Here is a 16761-nt window from a genome sequence, read left to right on the forward strand (position 1 = left end):
ATTAGATCAAGTTTTTCTGTGCTCTCATCAAAGTATACAAATACAGATGTGTTATATACACTGATATGAAATAGATCATTATTTTTCTTTTTCTTTTTTCATGCACAGTGAACTTTGGCATACAGACAACATCTATTGTGAATAGTTTATGAAGATTATGCATCTTAAAAAGAAAAAAAAAGCTGAAATAAGCGGTCTAAACAAACAGCCAATAGTTACTGTAGTGCCCCTATTAGATTTGTGCACTCATATTGATCGTAGAATGGGTTTATTAGGATTAAAGTATGAGTGTGTTTATGTTTACTTGGTTTAGTCAGATCGTATTTGCCTGTAATTGTGACATAAATTAAGACTAGACCAGACAGCAGTGGTGAGACCTTTATGTTACTCATATCTAAGCAAACATACCATCGATGATGGTACAGAGTGACTTGCTGCTATTGTTTCTTTTCATAAACGAAATATTCTCGACCCTTTGTGTAAAACGCGCACTTGTAACAGTTAAATAGTTTATCATTTGCTGTATTTTTCTCGCTGTTTTTTTTTTTAAATTATTATTATTTTTACCAAACAGTGCTAGTTGAGTGAGAAAATGGAGACGATACAAATGCCTTTTCAAATGTTTAAGCTTTTTGTCTTTAGCCGCGTCACCTCATTATTTTTTGTCGAAATAAGGAAAAATAGTACAGCACGAACATTTACTATTATGCAATAAAAAGATCTGATCAAAGACGAGCTTTCAAGCAGTGGTGTGGTGGCCGTGTGTAGATGCAAAACTATTGAAAATAGTGGATGTAACAAAGTTAGCCAATCGAAAAAAACGAGGAATTTTTTTTCTCCACCTCCCAGCTGTAATCCTTGTTATGAACGTAACTTATCCTAAAAGAAAGATATTTGTTTATTTAAATTTTTCTGTTTGAAATCGACGGAAACACGTCGTATCACGGGACAAACGCCAAACATAGGTTATATAATCCAGCCCAGGGACTGCCGAGCAATTACAGCTCCGAGGCAGCTCTCGCAAGCTACTTGTCATTCAGACCATAAATAAAAATGATAATTTATGCACTTTATTTTAATATTTAGAAACCGAACACTCCCCCCTAAATCATTTTATTTTCGAGCCACAGGATAAAGGCTTTTGTTCTGTGCGGGAGTATTTTCATTCCACTTGCGTAGCGCATTTACAGATGATCCCTGACTGGGACAGTTGGCGAGCGTTGACAAAAACCGGGCTTTGCGCTAAATGCGCACAGTAGTAGATTTTATGCATCAGTTAGTAAACATTTTAAACCAGAGTATGAACAAGAAATCGCTGCTAAACTTCCAAACACCGTTAATTTGTGCATAGATTGCGCAAAAAATACACAGCACGTGGAAATTTCTTCCCTGTTGAGGCACATTTGCACCCAGGAGTCACATTAATACTCGAGGAAACAGAAGCGTTCTTTTCCAGCAGATGAACTTCCTCACTTTCTGTCAGTCGGCAGTCAGTGACAGCGGCCTGTAAAAGCACCTCGACATGCCGTCGCTTAAAGACTCGCTTGAATCCGGACTGGACTTCATTGAATTTCTGGGAGACAGGGTATCCGGCATCAGCAAAAAGGAACTTAAAGACATCTACAACTCCGAATTCAGGGGCAGGTAGGCTGCATTTAAACACAGTGTGTCCCACGCACCCGGTCTGCTTTGTGTCCAACAGCCTGTTTTTCCTGTGTTCGCAGAGAAGGAATAAAAGATCCCAACTTTTACAAAGTTCTCCTTGCGCTTGTGAAATTCAACAAAGCCCAGATAAGGCAGGGACAAGTCTACATTAATGCCAGACCTCAGGTAACACATATATAGTCAGTGAGTACAAGTTTCCCTGTGCCATATATTAGTCAGTGCTATGATGGGATGAGTTTGGGTATGTTTTGTTCCCATTCCTGGAAAATGGAGAATCAGAACAGGGAACTGTGCTGTTATTTTTGTAGTTTCGCGTGTACTGTGACCAATGGAGGAGGCCCCGGGCCACTCAGCCACAGGATCTGGGCTCTGGCCCTCAGACGCCAGCTGGGACACCTGCTGGCTCCTCCACCCCTGTGGCACCTGTGCTGACCCCAAAGAAAAAACTTGCATCAGAAATCCTTCGCAAGTTGAAGGTGAACAGGTAAAATGCATTTTGAGTTAGTATTACATGTTTCTCTATCCCATCGTCTTTTTTTCTAATTCTCAGACCCGCCCTCATAAATGTGAATTTGCTTTTTCATGTAGGAGCATGATATAACAACAATAAAGCAGGGTGTTGCCGCACAAAAGACTACGTGAGATTAAAACAAGAGAGGAGCAGGGCGTGTTCGTTTAGTTGGTTTATATGACGTGAAGATTCGGAAGAAACGTCATGTTGAGCATTGCATAAAAAGTTTCACCTGTCCATTTTCTTCCACTTATCCAATTCAGGGTTATCTGAATTGGATAAGTGGCAGCTGGAGCGTATCCCAGCTGCCATAGAGTGAGAGGCAAGGTACACCACTATCTGGTCAGGCCCTGACCAGATAGTGGATTTTAATCCAGGGCCTTCTAGGAGTAGTACTTACGTGTGTGTGTGTGTGTGTGTGTGTGTGTGTGTGTGTGTGTGTGTGTGTGTGTGTGTGTGTGTGTGTGTGTGTGTGTGTGTGTGTGTGTGTGTGTAATTCTACATGTTCTTCCCATGACTGTGGGTTTTCTTTCATAGACAAAAGACACCCAGGTGTGGATTCTAAACCACTCTTAGGTGTAAGTGGAGCACATATTTTTGCTAGTGTGTCTGTAAATATTGCCAGCTGGCAAATGATAATATATGGGACAGATAAGACTGATTACTAGGGTTTTATATCGGCCAGTGATGGTTAATAAAATATAATTTCTCACCAACCATTTTGGTTTAGTTTTTAATCGCACATATTCAGCAACTTTAGTCCATGTTGACATGACAGCATTGCACAGTTGCTGCTTATCTCTGATGTGAATCTCCCATTCTACTACATGCCAAAGGTACCCCATTGGGTTGACATCTGATGACTGTGGACGCTATTTGAGTACCATGAACTCACTGTAATGTTTAAGAAACCAGTTTGAGATGAGTTAAGCTTTATGAAATAGTGCATTATCCAGCTGGAAGCAACCATCACTGTGGTCATAGTGGGAGTGACATGGTCAGCACCAATACTCAGGTAGTATACAGTGGAAATGCCCCCAAAGTATCAAGATACCCAAACGAGAAGTAGAACAAAATAAACATTGTTTTTTTTTCTGTTCTCTGGGGTGTCTAATATATGAAAGGGATATAAAAAATATTTACTGCAAAAGTGTTGAAATTCACAGATATTGTGATATCCTCCATATATAAAAAAAAACCCCACAAAATAATGCCAAGCTGAACAACTTGTGACATACTTTTTTTTTAATGCAAATTAGCTTGAAGACATGAATGTTGTGGCTTGTTGGGAAGCATCCAGTTAGTTCTGATCATGAACACAGATTAGTTTTGCAGGACAAAAATATAGACATATTAAAAACACAAAAGTAGCTGACATAAAACAAATACATGGTAAAGTCAAATGTAATTTGCTGTTAGATGATGTCCAAGAGCAATATCCCATTAAAAGCGTGACTTGGCAGTAATGGGAAATGTCAAGACATCTGTAAAGATTGTGGCTAATGGGGATGGGTCAGTTTACACTTTGTGTTGTAATGGCTTGAAGTTATCAAATTACCCTCAGCCAGTCGGACTCTGCTTTCATATTATTATAGCTTATATAATGGCAATATATAGCTTTGCAAAAGATGTTTTGATAATATTTTATTGAATAGAATGCCTTTATTGTCATTGTACGTGCACATTGAAATTATGGGTGTTCCATGCCAACTGTGCAGGAATAAAATATCATTAGTAAGACAGCACCCCTTTCACACCTGTGCATTTTATCGTTTTTAATATAAAACAGTGACTATAGCCGATTAAAATACTGGATTTAGTGCAGTCAGACCTTTACAACAAATCATATGTGGGGTTTCTGCGAAAATCACAGCAAAAACTATTACCAAATATATTAACCACATCGTCATGCGTATCTATCATTCGGTTTTTAACTATGGGATATCACAATATCTGTAAATTTACCACTTTTTATGGAAGAATCTCTTTCATTATTATTATAGACTTTATAGAATATGAAAAATGTTGATGTACTTTGATTTATCTTCAGTAGGGGTATCTCAGTATTTTAGAGGCATTTCCACTGTGCCAAGTTAGTGCAAAGAAAATCTCCCCAGTGCCATTACATATAAACAACCAGCCTGAACTGTTGATAAAAGATGGGATAGATCTCTGCTTTCATGCTGTTTTTGCCAAATTCTGAGCCTAGTGTCTGAATGTCACAACAGAAGTGGAGATTCCTCAATTCAGGCAATGTTTTTCAAATCGTCTGTAGTTCAGTTTCAGTATTAAGTGATTGTTTGAGTTGCTTTTACGTTCCTCTATCAGCGGACGCACTTTTCTCCTCTCCCTTATCTTTTCTGCCTTATGTCCTTGTCTAGTCTCGTGTCTTTTTTGTATTACTTTCCCTGGAACACTCTCTCACAGTCTGTGTCTAAAACCTAAAAGAGAATTATGGATTTGATCAACTGGTCTCTTAATGCTATTGACACCCTTTAACGAGAAGTCTGGGCTCGGGAGAACCCGAGTGCCCTGGAGGGACTTTCCCTGCCGGATACACGATGGACGGGTGGCAGAGGATCGTGTGCCTGGCGGGACTGTCGATCGAGGGCGCTGAAGATATCTACCTATTCGGAACCATGATAACAGGGTTCTTGCTGATCGGAGCTGGCTTGGCCCTGGCTTATCGGAGAATTAAGAGAGCGGAACCAGCTGTTCAAACCCCCACAAGGCTGCCCGCTGGGATTGGAACGACAGGTGCGACTTCTCAGAAAGGGCTCACTGAAGGCAGCATGGTTAAGAGCTTGGAGGCGCTTACGACTGCAGTGAATGCTCAGAATAACACCTTTGAGCGTATGTATGTTGGATTACATCAGGAAAGAATCAACTCAGAACAACATCTCTGGGCGGAGCTGGATTACACCTCGGATCAGTTGGCTGCGGTCGTGAGGTCTCAGAATCTGCTATGTGAGCAAAAAGAGTGACAAGACCACAGAATCGACGGCTAATAACATCACGGAGAAGCTCACAGCTATTAACGGGAGACTGAGAGACCAGTGTCGGAGTGTTAAAAAACAGCTTGAAATTCTCAATTACCATCATAACCCGGCTACCCCTTCGGCGCCAGCTCAAGGCTGAAGCCGAACAACAACTCCCTGATAACGACTGTGTTGAGTCTGGTCTGTTCCTTCCCATTCCCTACAAGGCCACCTGGGTTGGCTGGAAGACTGTTTACTTAGCCTGGCAGGGCGAAGGACACTGCCTCAGCTGAACTATGGACACACACACACATACATATACTGATACTGATAAGCACTCACTGACGCATCACCCTCCCTACCCCGGATCCAATGCCACCTCCAATGCTTACCTCCCCCATGATGTGGACATCGGGTCAGCTGGAGGCGCAGTCGAAGATTGTAGCGGTCCCAGATCAGATGTACACACTGGGACTCTTTCCCATGTTGCTTGTCTGTGTTTATTGTGTTATGGTGTGTTGATATCTGTGCATTCCTGTATTATCCTTTTGTGTTGCACATTTCAATGTGTTTTTTCCTCGCTACCTAGCCTGACCTGGCTCCCCAATGTGATGTTTGTATTGTATGTACGGTCGGCAAGGTCTGTCATCTCGGTTGTGGGCAAAAGACCTGCAACTGACAAATAAAGGCTATCTCTCATCATCTCATCTCATCTTATAGTCTGGCCATCTCCAGTGACCTCTGGCATCAGCGGGGCATTTTTGCCCAGAGAACTGAAGCTCACTGGATATTTGATCTTTTCTAGACCATTATCTGCAAATCCCAGAGATAGCAGTGTAGAAATATCCCAGAAGATCAGCATTTTCTAAACCTAACCGTGCCACATTCAGAGTCCCTGAAAGCACCTTTCTGACCTGTTTTGATGCTCAGTTTGAACCTTAGCGGATGATCTTGACCGTATCTACATGCCAAAATGTATCGAGTATCTATCATGTAATTGGTTCATTTAAGATTTTAATGTATCTCTTATTGCATCAGCATGAATAAATATAAGCTGATAACTTGGTGTCACGAATCAGCTTAAAGTTCAAAAGAATAACCTTGAATTAAAGTAAGATGCTTGCTAACACTAATCAGCTGCCTTGGCTCATACAGGAAAAGGGGAAAAAACAAAACAAGAAACTACAAGCAGAGTGGGAGGGGCCTTAACAAAAGAAATGATGTTGCACAGTTTGTCCATTAGAGAGCACTAACAAGTTAATTTTTCAACATCTGTTTCAGAATGGTTCTTGTCATAAAAGCAAATAAGAGGCCATGTTAAGACTCGGGGTGCGTTTGCCTGTTAGTGATGTGCAAGCGCACATTATTGATAAGGGTGTAATGTGCTTGTGTTTATGTCACAATTCTTCATTTTTAAGTGACCAAGAGTGGTTTAACAAGCACTTCAGATACAGATACACAAGTTAAAACAAAGTAACTTCATCATGACATTTAGAAACTTGCAGATTTTGTATTTGATTGGTAACCCGTGGAGTGAGGCCGGTGCAGGGGAGAGCTGCTTTCTCTTCTTGGTATGACTGAGGAGTCTCTCTGCTTCACTTTAAACCACCTGCAGATGAGACAAAGACTGACTCAAAGAAAACAAGACATGAGCTAAAAAAAAACCTTCATGATATTCCTGAGAACTGGCTTTATCAGGAGGGTTTTTTTTAGAACTGATAATCAGCACTTTGTTTTATGACATACAAGTCAAAGGAAAAAGATAGAAGATGATGATGAGATGAGAAGTTCCAACTGTGGTAATTTTCCAGAACTGTAAAACCTGTCTGTGAGTTACACTTTTGTTGTTTCGTGATCCTTTTTTAACTTCCCTGCATAAATACAGTCCTGTGCAACGTTTTAACTGCACAGCAGTTTTAATCTGAGTCAGTGGTGGAGTATTCCTGTGTAAACTGAATCGTTGCCAGTTTGGGTGTCAGTGATTTACTGATATCACTCAGTCACAAAGATCATATAGTCCATGATATGAATCCACTATGCAGTTAAAAAGGCTTCTTTTCAAGAGCATCTGAGGTTTGTTTTTTATTACCTTCTACCTGTTTAATAGCAGACAGTCATGGGATAAGTGGAGTTGATGAAACGTTACGTTTTATTTACCAGGTACACTGGTTTTTCAGTGATTCGGCACCATCTTGTCTTGTCGTTGTTAAAATTGCAGCCTGATCTTGATTCACCTGCAGGAAAGAGCATACGGCTGATAAGGGCGGCATCGAGATCACATCGGACCCCGTGGAGAGCGGTGGGAAGGTTCAGTTCGCTGTGGATCGCCTGCGGGAGCCGTTCGTTGTCAGGTTCCACATTGTCAATAAAGGCACTGACAACATCCACTTGACGTACTACACTGCCCTGCACAGGATCCGCTGTTTCACTCTAGAGGATAAGAGGAGAGTGACCAGAGCATCTCCGCTGTTCCTCTGTCCTGGTGAGACACTGATGACTTCTTCTCTGCCTTTAGAAATGAGAGAAATAAACTAGCTAATGTTCACAAATTCTTCCTTTTTTTTCTTTCGTCTTTTTTTCCCTCCAGGAGAGAGCTATGAAGTTGAGGTTAAGTACATTCTGAACCACTATGGATATTTCCCTGCCACAATGTATTTCGAGTTCTGCCCAGATTTGCCTGGATCGGTGCCCTTCTGCATTGTCAGGGAGATAGAAGCTGCAGCCCAGACTCCACTGGCTGTGGAGCTAGGGCCTGTGGCTCCTTATAAACCATTTCGGGTGGCTGCTTACAAGCCTGTTGACACCATTATAGTAGATGGAGTACCACCTGACAGGTAATGAATTTCAAAACTGATTGTAAAAATTACTTTGAAGCATTTTTGCTCACTTGGACTTTAGATCAACAAGTTGTCCCTGAGGGTTTAGCGACCGTGTGTCTTCTGAAACTGATCACAGCCATATGGTGTTTTGTTTTCTTCTTCTGCAGTTCTGTTGTGCCTTTGAAGATGGCAGTGAAATTAGGAGACTACAAGTATCATAATGACCTGAAGGATTTGGCTAGACGAAGGATGGAAGACTCCGAGTACCTCTCTCCAACTGCCAAACAGAAACTTGCATCAGTGAAGTAAGCAAATCACCCAATTCATTACAACCAGCTATGCGTTTTCTGTGATGAGTATTTTATAGAACTAACCCAATGTTAAATGCACCGTTTACCTCTGCTTTGACATCCAGGGGTCTCCTCAGTTGTCCCTTAAAGATGAAGAACTACTCGCATCGGTTTCATCTCCTGCTGCACCTTGAAGAGATACAGATGGAGGTTGACATCCGAAAGTATGATCTCCTCAATCAAACCATGACTCAAGACCAAGGCAACAGAAAACTCCTGAAACTCAGAGTAAAGAGATTTGAATTAGAACACCGTCTGCTACGCTCTGTGTTTGCAGTGGCTCTATTTTTGCTGGAGCAGCTGGCATCTCTGAAGCATTGAATTCACTTGTAAATTGTGCTTCTTGGCAGTTAACTTCAGAATGCATTTTATTTGTTTGGGACCTTGTATTCTTAATGAAGGAGCTAGATGACCTTCCTCCCGTTTTACTTGTACAGATGATTATACGATCTAGTTCTCATACACAGATTTGTTTATTTAGCTTGTCATATCTACCCATCTGAATCACCTGCAGACTTGTAGTTTTTTTTAAAAACATATCAATGGCCCAACATCGATGTTGTCCGACAGGTTCCTGGTGTCGCTGAGAATCGGCCATCTGTGCTTCGAGGAGATTGTCTGAGAGTATCCAAATCTGAGGACACCGTCCAGCCCATTACTGTGTATACCGGATATGTTCACAGAGTAGAACTGGACAGTGTGAAGCTGGGTTTCTCAAAAAAGTATGAGCTAGAATAATGATATGTTGACTAAGAACTCACAATGAGAAACTTGTTGCTTACTTTTCAATCATTTCAGGTTGTTGCAGATCTTTATCAGCAATATGAAGTTTAATGTGGAGTTTACTCTCAACCGGTACCCTTTGAAGCTACAACACAGGGCTGTAGACCTGGCAGTAAAACATCAACTTGAGGAGGTGCTGTTTCCGTCGGGTGCAGCAGTGGCTAGTGTGCCCATGCCTAAACTCAGGTCCGGTGCCTATTTGTATGCACTGCATCATCTATAAATGCAACACTTAACCACATTTAATGACAATAGTGATAATAACTTTATTTGTATAGCACCTTTAAAAGTTACAAAGTGCTTCACAGTTTTGGATCAAAACACAAAAGTGAAGATAAGGGTAGATCCTCAGAAATGCTAACGCTTGGTCTTTCATTAATACATACACACTCCTGTACATATATATTAGAAGGAAAAACAGACCACAAATAATGAAGAGACCAGCTGCATTAATAAGGTCTCAGTAATCTGCTATATTTGCGAGAGCTTGGCCATGTAGGGTTTTATGTTACGGATACATTGAATTGTACTGTGTCCTACTGTATATTCTGCCTGGTACTGGTGGTAGGAGAACAGTGAGCTTCTGAAAATGAGAGTGTGGCCTCAGCAGCATTTCTGTTGTTTTCCTGGGCATTTAGCCACTATGTTGCATTAACAGGAGGGATTACTGCTCTTTGGTTTAATGCCATAAACCAAATGGGCACAAGGTGCATAACAGGTTTTTAAACACACATTTACACACCTTTTATGCTAAGTGTAAAAAGTCCATTTCTACATCTCTTTGCAGGATGTTTAATCGACAGCTGGAAAACAACCCGGAGCAACATGCTGCAGTCCAGCGCATTGTGGCTGGATCCTCGAAACCAGCTCCTCATCTTGTGTTTGGGCCTCCTGGAACTGGAAAGACAATCACTGTGGTTGAAGCAATCAATCAGGTATAAAGTTACATGCAGTTAAGATCTGTATGAATGAGATCTTCAGAGATTAATCAGATATCTTACTTGTGAGTTGCCAGAAAACATATTCGTTCTTCATTGGCTGTTACATTGTAACAAATTTAAAGCTGTTGGATTTTGAACAAGACATTTGATATTGTTACTTTGAGTAGAATCTTTGATATTTACTTTATTATTCCATCCATTTATTTTCTTGATTCCTGGTCTAGTTCAGGACCACTGGAGGCCTAGAGCCCATCCCAACGGTCATAGAGACACCCTGGACAGGTTGCCAGTGCAGGACTGGCAGATTATTCAGAATCAAACGAATCTTTGGCTAATCCATAGTTTAAGTTGGTGTTTTTGTTTTGTTTTTTCTCACAGGTCTAAATTGGGTAAAAGGTTGATGGGTGGTTCTTTGGCGTTTTTCTACTCTGAGCACTTAATGTGCTTGATATAACTTGCCTCATGCCCCCATTCACACATTTATGCTAAGTGCTTTTTTTGTCTAATATTCACACTTCATGAACAATCACATTCAGTATCTTGGCCTACTTTGGGTTGCAGCCAGGGATCAAACCATGAGCCTTCCAGTTAACAGGTGACCTGCTCTACCCCGCGACCCCGCGTCTATACAAGTAACTTACACAAGTAAGATTTCTCTTTGCAAGACAGATTTTGCACAGGAATCAGCATGTGTTGGCATGTTTGTAAGGTGATTCCCAGATATCTCGCTGTATATTAGAAACACACTAAGAGATTTTTCTTTTTTTTGAACCAGTTGCTTATTTGCTCTCGAGTATTATGATTATTAGTACTTTCAATTTAGAGATTTTACATTGCCAACAAATGTCGCAGTTGGCACAGTTGCTTTACAGCAAGGACGGTCCTGGAGTAGGCATGTTCTGTCCATGCTTGCCTGGGTTTTCTCTGGATACTCCAGCTTCCTCCCACAGTCCAACAACATGTGAGTTGGGTTAATTGGTGATTTTTAAATTGTCCACATGGGTGAATATGAGTATGAACAGTTGTTTATCTCTCTGTGTTGGGCCTGCAAAAGACTGGTAAACTGTACAAGGTGTAAGCTGCTTTTCGTTCTGTGACAACTAGGATGCGCTTCAGCCCCGCGGTGACTCTGAACTGGATAAATGGTGGTATATTTTGGAATTGATTCACTTCAGGAAACACTAAAAAAAATGGAAACCAAACTTTAACATAAAGGGCTTGCAAAATTCAACAATGCTGTAATTTGTGATGTTATCTGTGATGTTGTAACTGTTTCTCAGAAATTTGTACTTACTATAGGACAAATACTGTGGCTGTATGTCCTTGGTGCAATGTACTTTGAATTCTGTGCACATCTGCCAGGTTAGGTGCCTTTCTGAAATAAGTGACAGCCGCAGACCGGGTCCTGCTGGGTGTGAGGCAAAGGCCTGTGGCTCCCTATAAACCATGTTATGTCTTTGCACACAAGCCTGTTATTATTAAGTAATGACTTTTATTTTGCTCGTCTTGTCAGGTCAGCAAGGCAGATCCATCAGCCCACATCCTCGCCTGTGCACCTTCAAACAGTGCATGCGACCTGCTCTGTGAGAGACTACAAGTAAACATGGATTCTCATCAGATTTACCGCGTGTACGCCAACAGCCGAGACCCAAACAGCGTTCCCAAGAGTCTGCTGGTGAGCTACATATGGACTAATTGTGTATCCATATATATACACAGCCCATAATGTTTAAAAATTACATGTGAAATAGAGTGCCATTGCATTCTCTTGTCTCAGCAAGCCCCATAAATATGCCCGCATTTTCACTAAATTCCTCATGATCACACTGAGGAATCAATGATTGTAATCACTATGGGAAAGCTGAACAAAAGGTTACGTTCTCATATTTTTTTTGGTTCTTTCAGAAATACTGTAACTGGGACGAGAGCAAAGACAGCTTTGTGCCTCCACAGAAAGAGGTTACGATGAAGTACAAAGTCGTAGTTACAACTATGGTCACAGCTGGCAGGTAAGAGCCAGTGTGTGGCATGTAAAGTGTCCATTATGATGTGTTTTTAAACACTCTTTGACATCTGGCACATTTTTCGTGTTATGAGCCATGCGGCACTTGATTATGCTGCTGTGTGTTTGTGTCTTTGTGAGGCTTGTGTCTGGAGGGATTCCAGTTGGCCATTTTTCGCATGTGTTTGTGGATGAGGGAGGCCAAGCTGTAGAGCCAGAGTGTGTCATTGCTATTGCAGGTAAACTATGAATGTCTGAACTACATGTTTTTCATCATGATGTCCTTCACCATGCACACTAAGCAAATATGTAGGACTCCCTTCATTCATTTGCACGTTAAAATTAGAAACATTCAGATCTGTGAGTGATGCTGAAAGGCTTCACTCTCAGACTGCAAAATGGGAGTTTTCCTTCCCACTGTTGCCATGTGCTTGCTCATAGGGGGCTTTGTGATTGTCACCTCAAGGTGCTTACGATATAAAGCGCCTTGTGGGGACTTTTGTTGAATTGGCGCTACATAAATAAAGTCTTTTGTGAAACCTTCAAGAATCTGAAATTCTTACATCCAACTTCCTGTTAAATATGTTTTTTTCCATTAAATCTGGTATTAATGCAGTACATGGACCTTTCATATATACACTTATCTGATTACAGAACTTTATCCACACCCAGCTGCTTTATACATGTTTTTTGTTTTCTCCAAAGCTAGCTAAAGGCTGTAAAATAAATAAATAAAATGTATGGGTTAAGACTTTTACAGCTTACAAATTCTGCATATATGTGACCTTAAGTCAGAGCAGTTGTAAATTAATTTGTTCTTACACATTACACTTCCTCAGTAAATCGGTTCTCGTGATTAAAGGTCATAACTTGCAAGTGCTGAAATTGATGCACCTTGTTACAGACTCATTTGTTGTTTCATAGGTCTGCTCGATGCAGAGAAAGGTCAGCTGGTACTGGCAGGAGATCCTAAGCAGCTGGGACCAATCCTTCGATCTCCTTTTGCAATAGAACATGGACTCGGTAAGTCCAGTGGTCTCATTTTCTTTTCTTTCTGATCAGATGGCGTTAGTTGCATCACTGTGTATCCCTGGCAGTTTTCACTGGTAATAGTTTAGGATCAAATGAATGCTTAGTGCTGCTTCAGTTATTTGAGTTTTTCTCAGATTAACATGAATTCAAATCTGTATCATGAATGCTTTTTAGGGCTTTCTCTACTGGAGAGGCTGATGAGACATAATTCGTTATATCAGAAAAATACAGACGGGCATTTTGACACTCGCTTTGTCACCAAACTGCTGCGAAACTACAGGTGGGTCTTTCAGCTATTGCTTGTCAAAGCCATTTTTTACTTGTGCTGCTGTGTTAATCACCAATAATGCTTCATCGTTTTTTTTATTGTTCTTCTTTTTCCTTCCCGTTCACTCAGGTCACACAGTGCTATTCTGAAAATCCCCAATGAGTTGTTCTATGAGAATGAATTGCAGGTGTTTGCTGACCAATGGGAGCGTGAGACCTATTGCAACTGGGAATACCTTCCGAAGAAGGTGAGGCCTCGGGAACTTTTCATTTATTTTGTTTGGTTTTTGGTTTTTTCTTGTCCCCCTAAGTCATCCGCAAAGCATATGATTAGATGCAAAGGTGTATTTGTCAACTCTGATTTCATCATACATTAATTTAAAAATAAAAAAAACTGTGATGAACATGAATAAATAAAATAGTAAAGTGCATCTGAGCTTTACAGATGCAATGTTTGCTTTGAAAGTGATGAGAGAGAAGTAAGGTCAGAAGGAGTTTCACTGTGTCTGTGGATCTAGAGAAACCATGTGATAGGGTGCTAAGAGAGGAACTGTGGTACTGAATGAGGAAGTCAAGAGTGGCAGTGATGTATGTGAGGGTGGTGCGGGACGTGCGTGAGAACAGCAAAACACTAGTGAAGTGTGTGGGAGTGACAGATGAGTTTAAGGTGGAGGTGGGATTACATCAGGGATTAGCTCTGAGCCTCTGCTGACAATTGAAGTTACACAAGAGGACTGTGATGTTCACGGACAACACTGTGATTTGTGAGTAGAGGAAAGGTGGAGGTATGCTAAAGTCAGTAGAAGCAAGATAGATGACATGTTTGAATGAGAGGGAGCAGAAGTAGTGAAGCTGGGTGAGATGGGTCTCGTCTATGCAAAGAACAAAAAAGTGCACAAAAGAGGTGAAGAAGGAGGCGCAGGCAGGGTGGAGTGGGTGGAGACAGAGGGCCAAGCTGGAAGTTGCTGGTACATGAGGGACCAGATTAGAAATGAGTATATCAGAGGGACAAGTTTGGTTGACTGGTTTTGGAGACGAAGTTTGCAGGGGTTTGTTTTGGAGATGTCCAGAGGAGGGATAGTGGATATATTCTGGATAAAGGATGCTGAAGATGGAAGAAAAAAGACTGGCTGAAACAAAAGTAGATATTAAAACATGAAAACAACTCATGTTGTAAAAGTACAATTTTTCTTAAAACTTCATAGACCTTATGGGAGTGCTCACGTGTACAATTCATGTGTAGTTTTAATTCACATTTTTAATTTCACTAAGGAGTCAGTCGCCAAATTGTATTTGAACCATATTTAACAAGAATAACTGACAGTGCTACCCCACTACAGGGTTTTCCAGTGATCTTCCATGGAGTGATGGGCAAAGATGAGAGAGAGGCGAACAGTCCGTCTTTCTTCAACGTGTCTGAGATTGAAGTCCTGATCGACTACCTTACCAAACTGATGGAAACGCAAGGAAAGAAGGGTCTCCCCAAACTGTCTGCAACAGACATCGGAATAATTGCCCCCTACAGAAAACAAGTGAATATGCATGGTGCACATTTGTGTTAAATGACTGAGGATAAAAGGAGGTTGTTTGGTTCATTCATAATTTCCCATGACTGCTTTTCTTTTTGCTAACAGGTTGAGAAAATCCAGAAGGCCCTGAGATTTGTCCCAGCGCTGAGTCGCTGGAGTGATCTCAAAGAGCTGAAGGTTAGCAGCTCTGCTGTAAACGATCTGTGTCAGTTAATATGGTTATATGCCCCCATGCAAACCTAAGATGCTCATTTACAGTGTCTTCTAAATTGTTTTAATAAAATGTAATCAAAAGATTGATCTGCTGTTTATTTCTAATCAGAAGTGTAATTTAATTATTGAGGATGCATTCAACAGTTATAAGATTAAAGTTTTATTAGATGGTAGATGGTAAAGTGCAACCCCCCCCCCCCCCCCCCCCCTTTTTTATAATATCAGGTCGGCTCTGTGGAGGAGTTTCAGGGACAAGAGAGGAAGATCATTATGGTCTCCACCGTCCGTAGCAGCATCAACTATGTCAAGATGGACAGAGACTTCAATATTGGGTTCCTGTCAAATGAAAAGGTTTGTCACATCATTTAAGCTTATAAGACAGCCTGCTGCTTCTTTAATGGTTGAATAAATTACTAATATATTCTTTTTTTATATATATGTATTCACTTGTAGAGGTTCAACGTAGCCTTGACGAGAGCCAGGTCCCTGCTTATAGTGGTGGGAAACCCTGTGATCCTCAAGAAGGACCCAACATGGGAGAAGTAAGCGAAGGCAAGATGTTTTGGGAGGCACTGAGTAAACGTAGTGATTACCGAAAGTGAAACCTCATTGTTAGCTGACAAAACAACCTCAAATTGTTCACTTTGTTGCCATTTTGGAGCCTTTGGGCTGTATAAAATTTGCCCAGTTAACAAGGAGTGCACATTTCTTGAGCATTTCTCACTCACGTTTTCTTAATTTTTGCTTTTTTGTTCACAGGTTCATCAGCTACTGTGTGAAGGAGAAGGGCTACACTGGATTTGACTTCAGCGATGTGGAAGAGGAAGATGATATTGTGTCCAGACTGGCGACGCTGAAAATCAACATGGATTCTGAATGTGAGTACAGCTTTATCCTCAGTAAGACTGCAGCAGACAGTAGACTCGACAGTTGCATGTGTCTTTTTCTCCAGACTTTAGGCTTTATTTGCTGAGGTAAATAGTTGCATGATTGAAACCTTAAAATGTAAAAGCATTTAGAACAAAACATTTTCCCGGTGAGTCTCCAAAAGTTGATTCTGTTCATCTGGACTTAGCGTTCCCAGTAAGTATTCTTCAAAAAAAATAAAAAATCTTTTGCTAAGATTTTGTCTGTCTTTGTTCTAGGTCCTGTTCCAGAGGAGAGTGCCATTCAGCAATTTGTGGACCCTGGGTGGAAAAATGAGCATTAACATTTCCTCTAAACTAGGACATAGCGTCTGCGACAGATGGATTTAAAGCCATTTGAATGCATAGCAAGTGTCAGTCTTTTATTTTATTCTCTGTCTTACTGCTTCAGCACATGATTTAAGACCATATCCTTTTATGAACCTATTTAAGTGCAATAAATGCTCCTCTGTTTCTAATCACAGTGGCAAAATGAAGCAGTGAACTTTGGCTTTTTACACTTACCTGGTCTGTTTATTTAGCCCAGTTAACATAACTATGGCTGTACAGATGCTAAAATGTCCTACAGATGGGAAAAGAATGGAAGATCATTTTAATACACTGATTCATCACCGTATGTCTTATGACTTATGTCAATTCAAAACTTAAAAAAAATAAACTGACTTTTTGATCTGCTGTATATTATATTACACCGTGGTGCCTGATCATTTCCTTTAGCAGCATCGTCCTGTTCAAGAATGGACTG

The 16761-nt window shown here is 40.8% G+C and overlaps 1 protein-coding gene across 2 annotated transcripts; it reads left to right on the forward strand.

Moving 5' to 3' along the window:
• Positions 1-1148: 1148 nt before the first annotated feature.
• mov10a (Mov10 RNA helicase a) lies at positions 1149-16700 on the forward strand. 2 transcript variants are annotated; one of them, XR_013908961.1, is made up of 22 exons: positions 1149-1644; positions 1725-1830; positions 1974-2149; positions 7395-7636; positions 7742-7988; positions 8141-8278; positions 8389-8551; positions 8894-9045; positions 9122-9292; positions 9894-10041; positions 11561-11722; positions 11953-12056; positions 12191-12288; positions 12974-13072; positions 13256-13361; positions 13479-13596; positions 14689-14880; positions 14983-15054; positions 15316-15441; positions 15544-15642; positions 15850-15968; positions 16236-16700. XR_013908961.1 is itself a non-coding variant. In XM_026166959.2 (22 exons), exons 1-22 carry the CDS (start codon positions 1523-1525, stop codon positions 16298-16300), a joined length of 3015 nt encoding a protein of 1004 aa, XP_026022744.1. In that variant the 5' UTR covers positions 1178-1522; the 3' UTR covers positions 16301-16700. The 2 variants fall into 2 exon arrangements, 1 of the variants encoding a protein (XP_026022744.1); XM_026166959.2 differs by having other exon boundaries at positions 1178-1644; positions 15544-15632.
• The last annotated feature ends 61 nt before the right edge of the window (positions 16701-16761 follow it).

Source organism: Astatotilapia calliptera, chromosome 5 (assembly GCF_964374335.1).
Source record: "Astatotilapia calliptera chromosome 5, fAstCal68.1, whole genome shotgun sequence".
NCBI lineage: Eukaryota > Metazoa > Chordata > Actinopteri > Cichliformes > Cichlidae > Astatotilapia > Astatotilapia calliptera.

Bases quoted from the DNA above. Each gene is read 5' to 3' on its own strand.
- mov10a (XM_026166959.2), top strand. From the start codon at position 1,523: ATGCCGTCGCTTAAAGACTCGCTTGAATCCGGACTGGACTTCATTGAA. The intron at 8,552-8,893 runs GTAAAGAGATTT...GTTGTCCGACAG, and splicing joins GAAAACTCCTGAAACTCAGA to GTTCCTGGTGTCGCTGAGAA. The intron at 10,042-11,560 runs GTATAAAGTTAC...TCGTCTTGTCAG, and splicing joins TGGTTGAAGCAATCAATCAG to GTCAGCAAGGCAGATCCATC.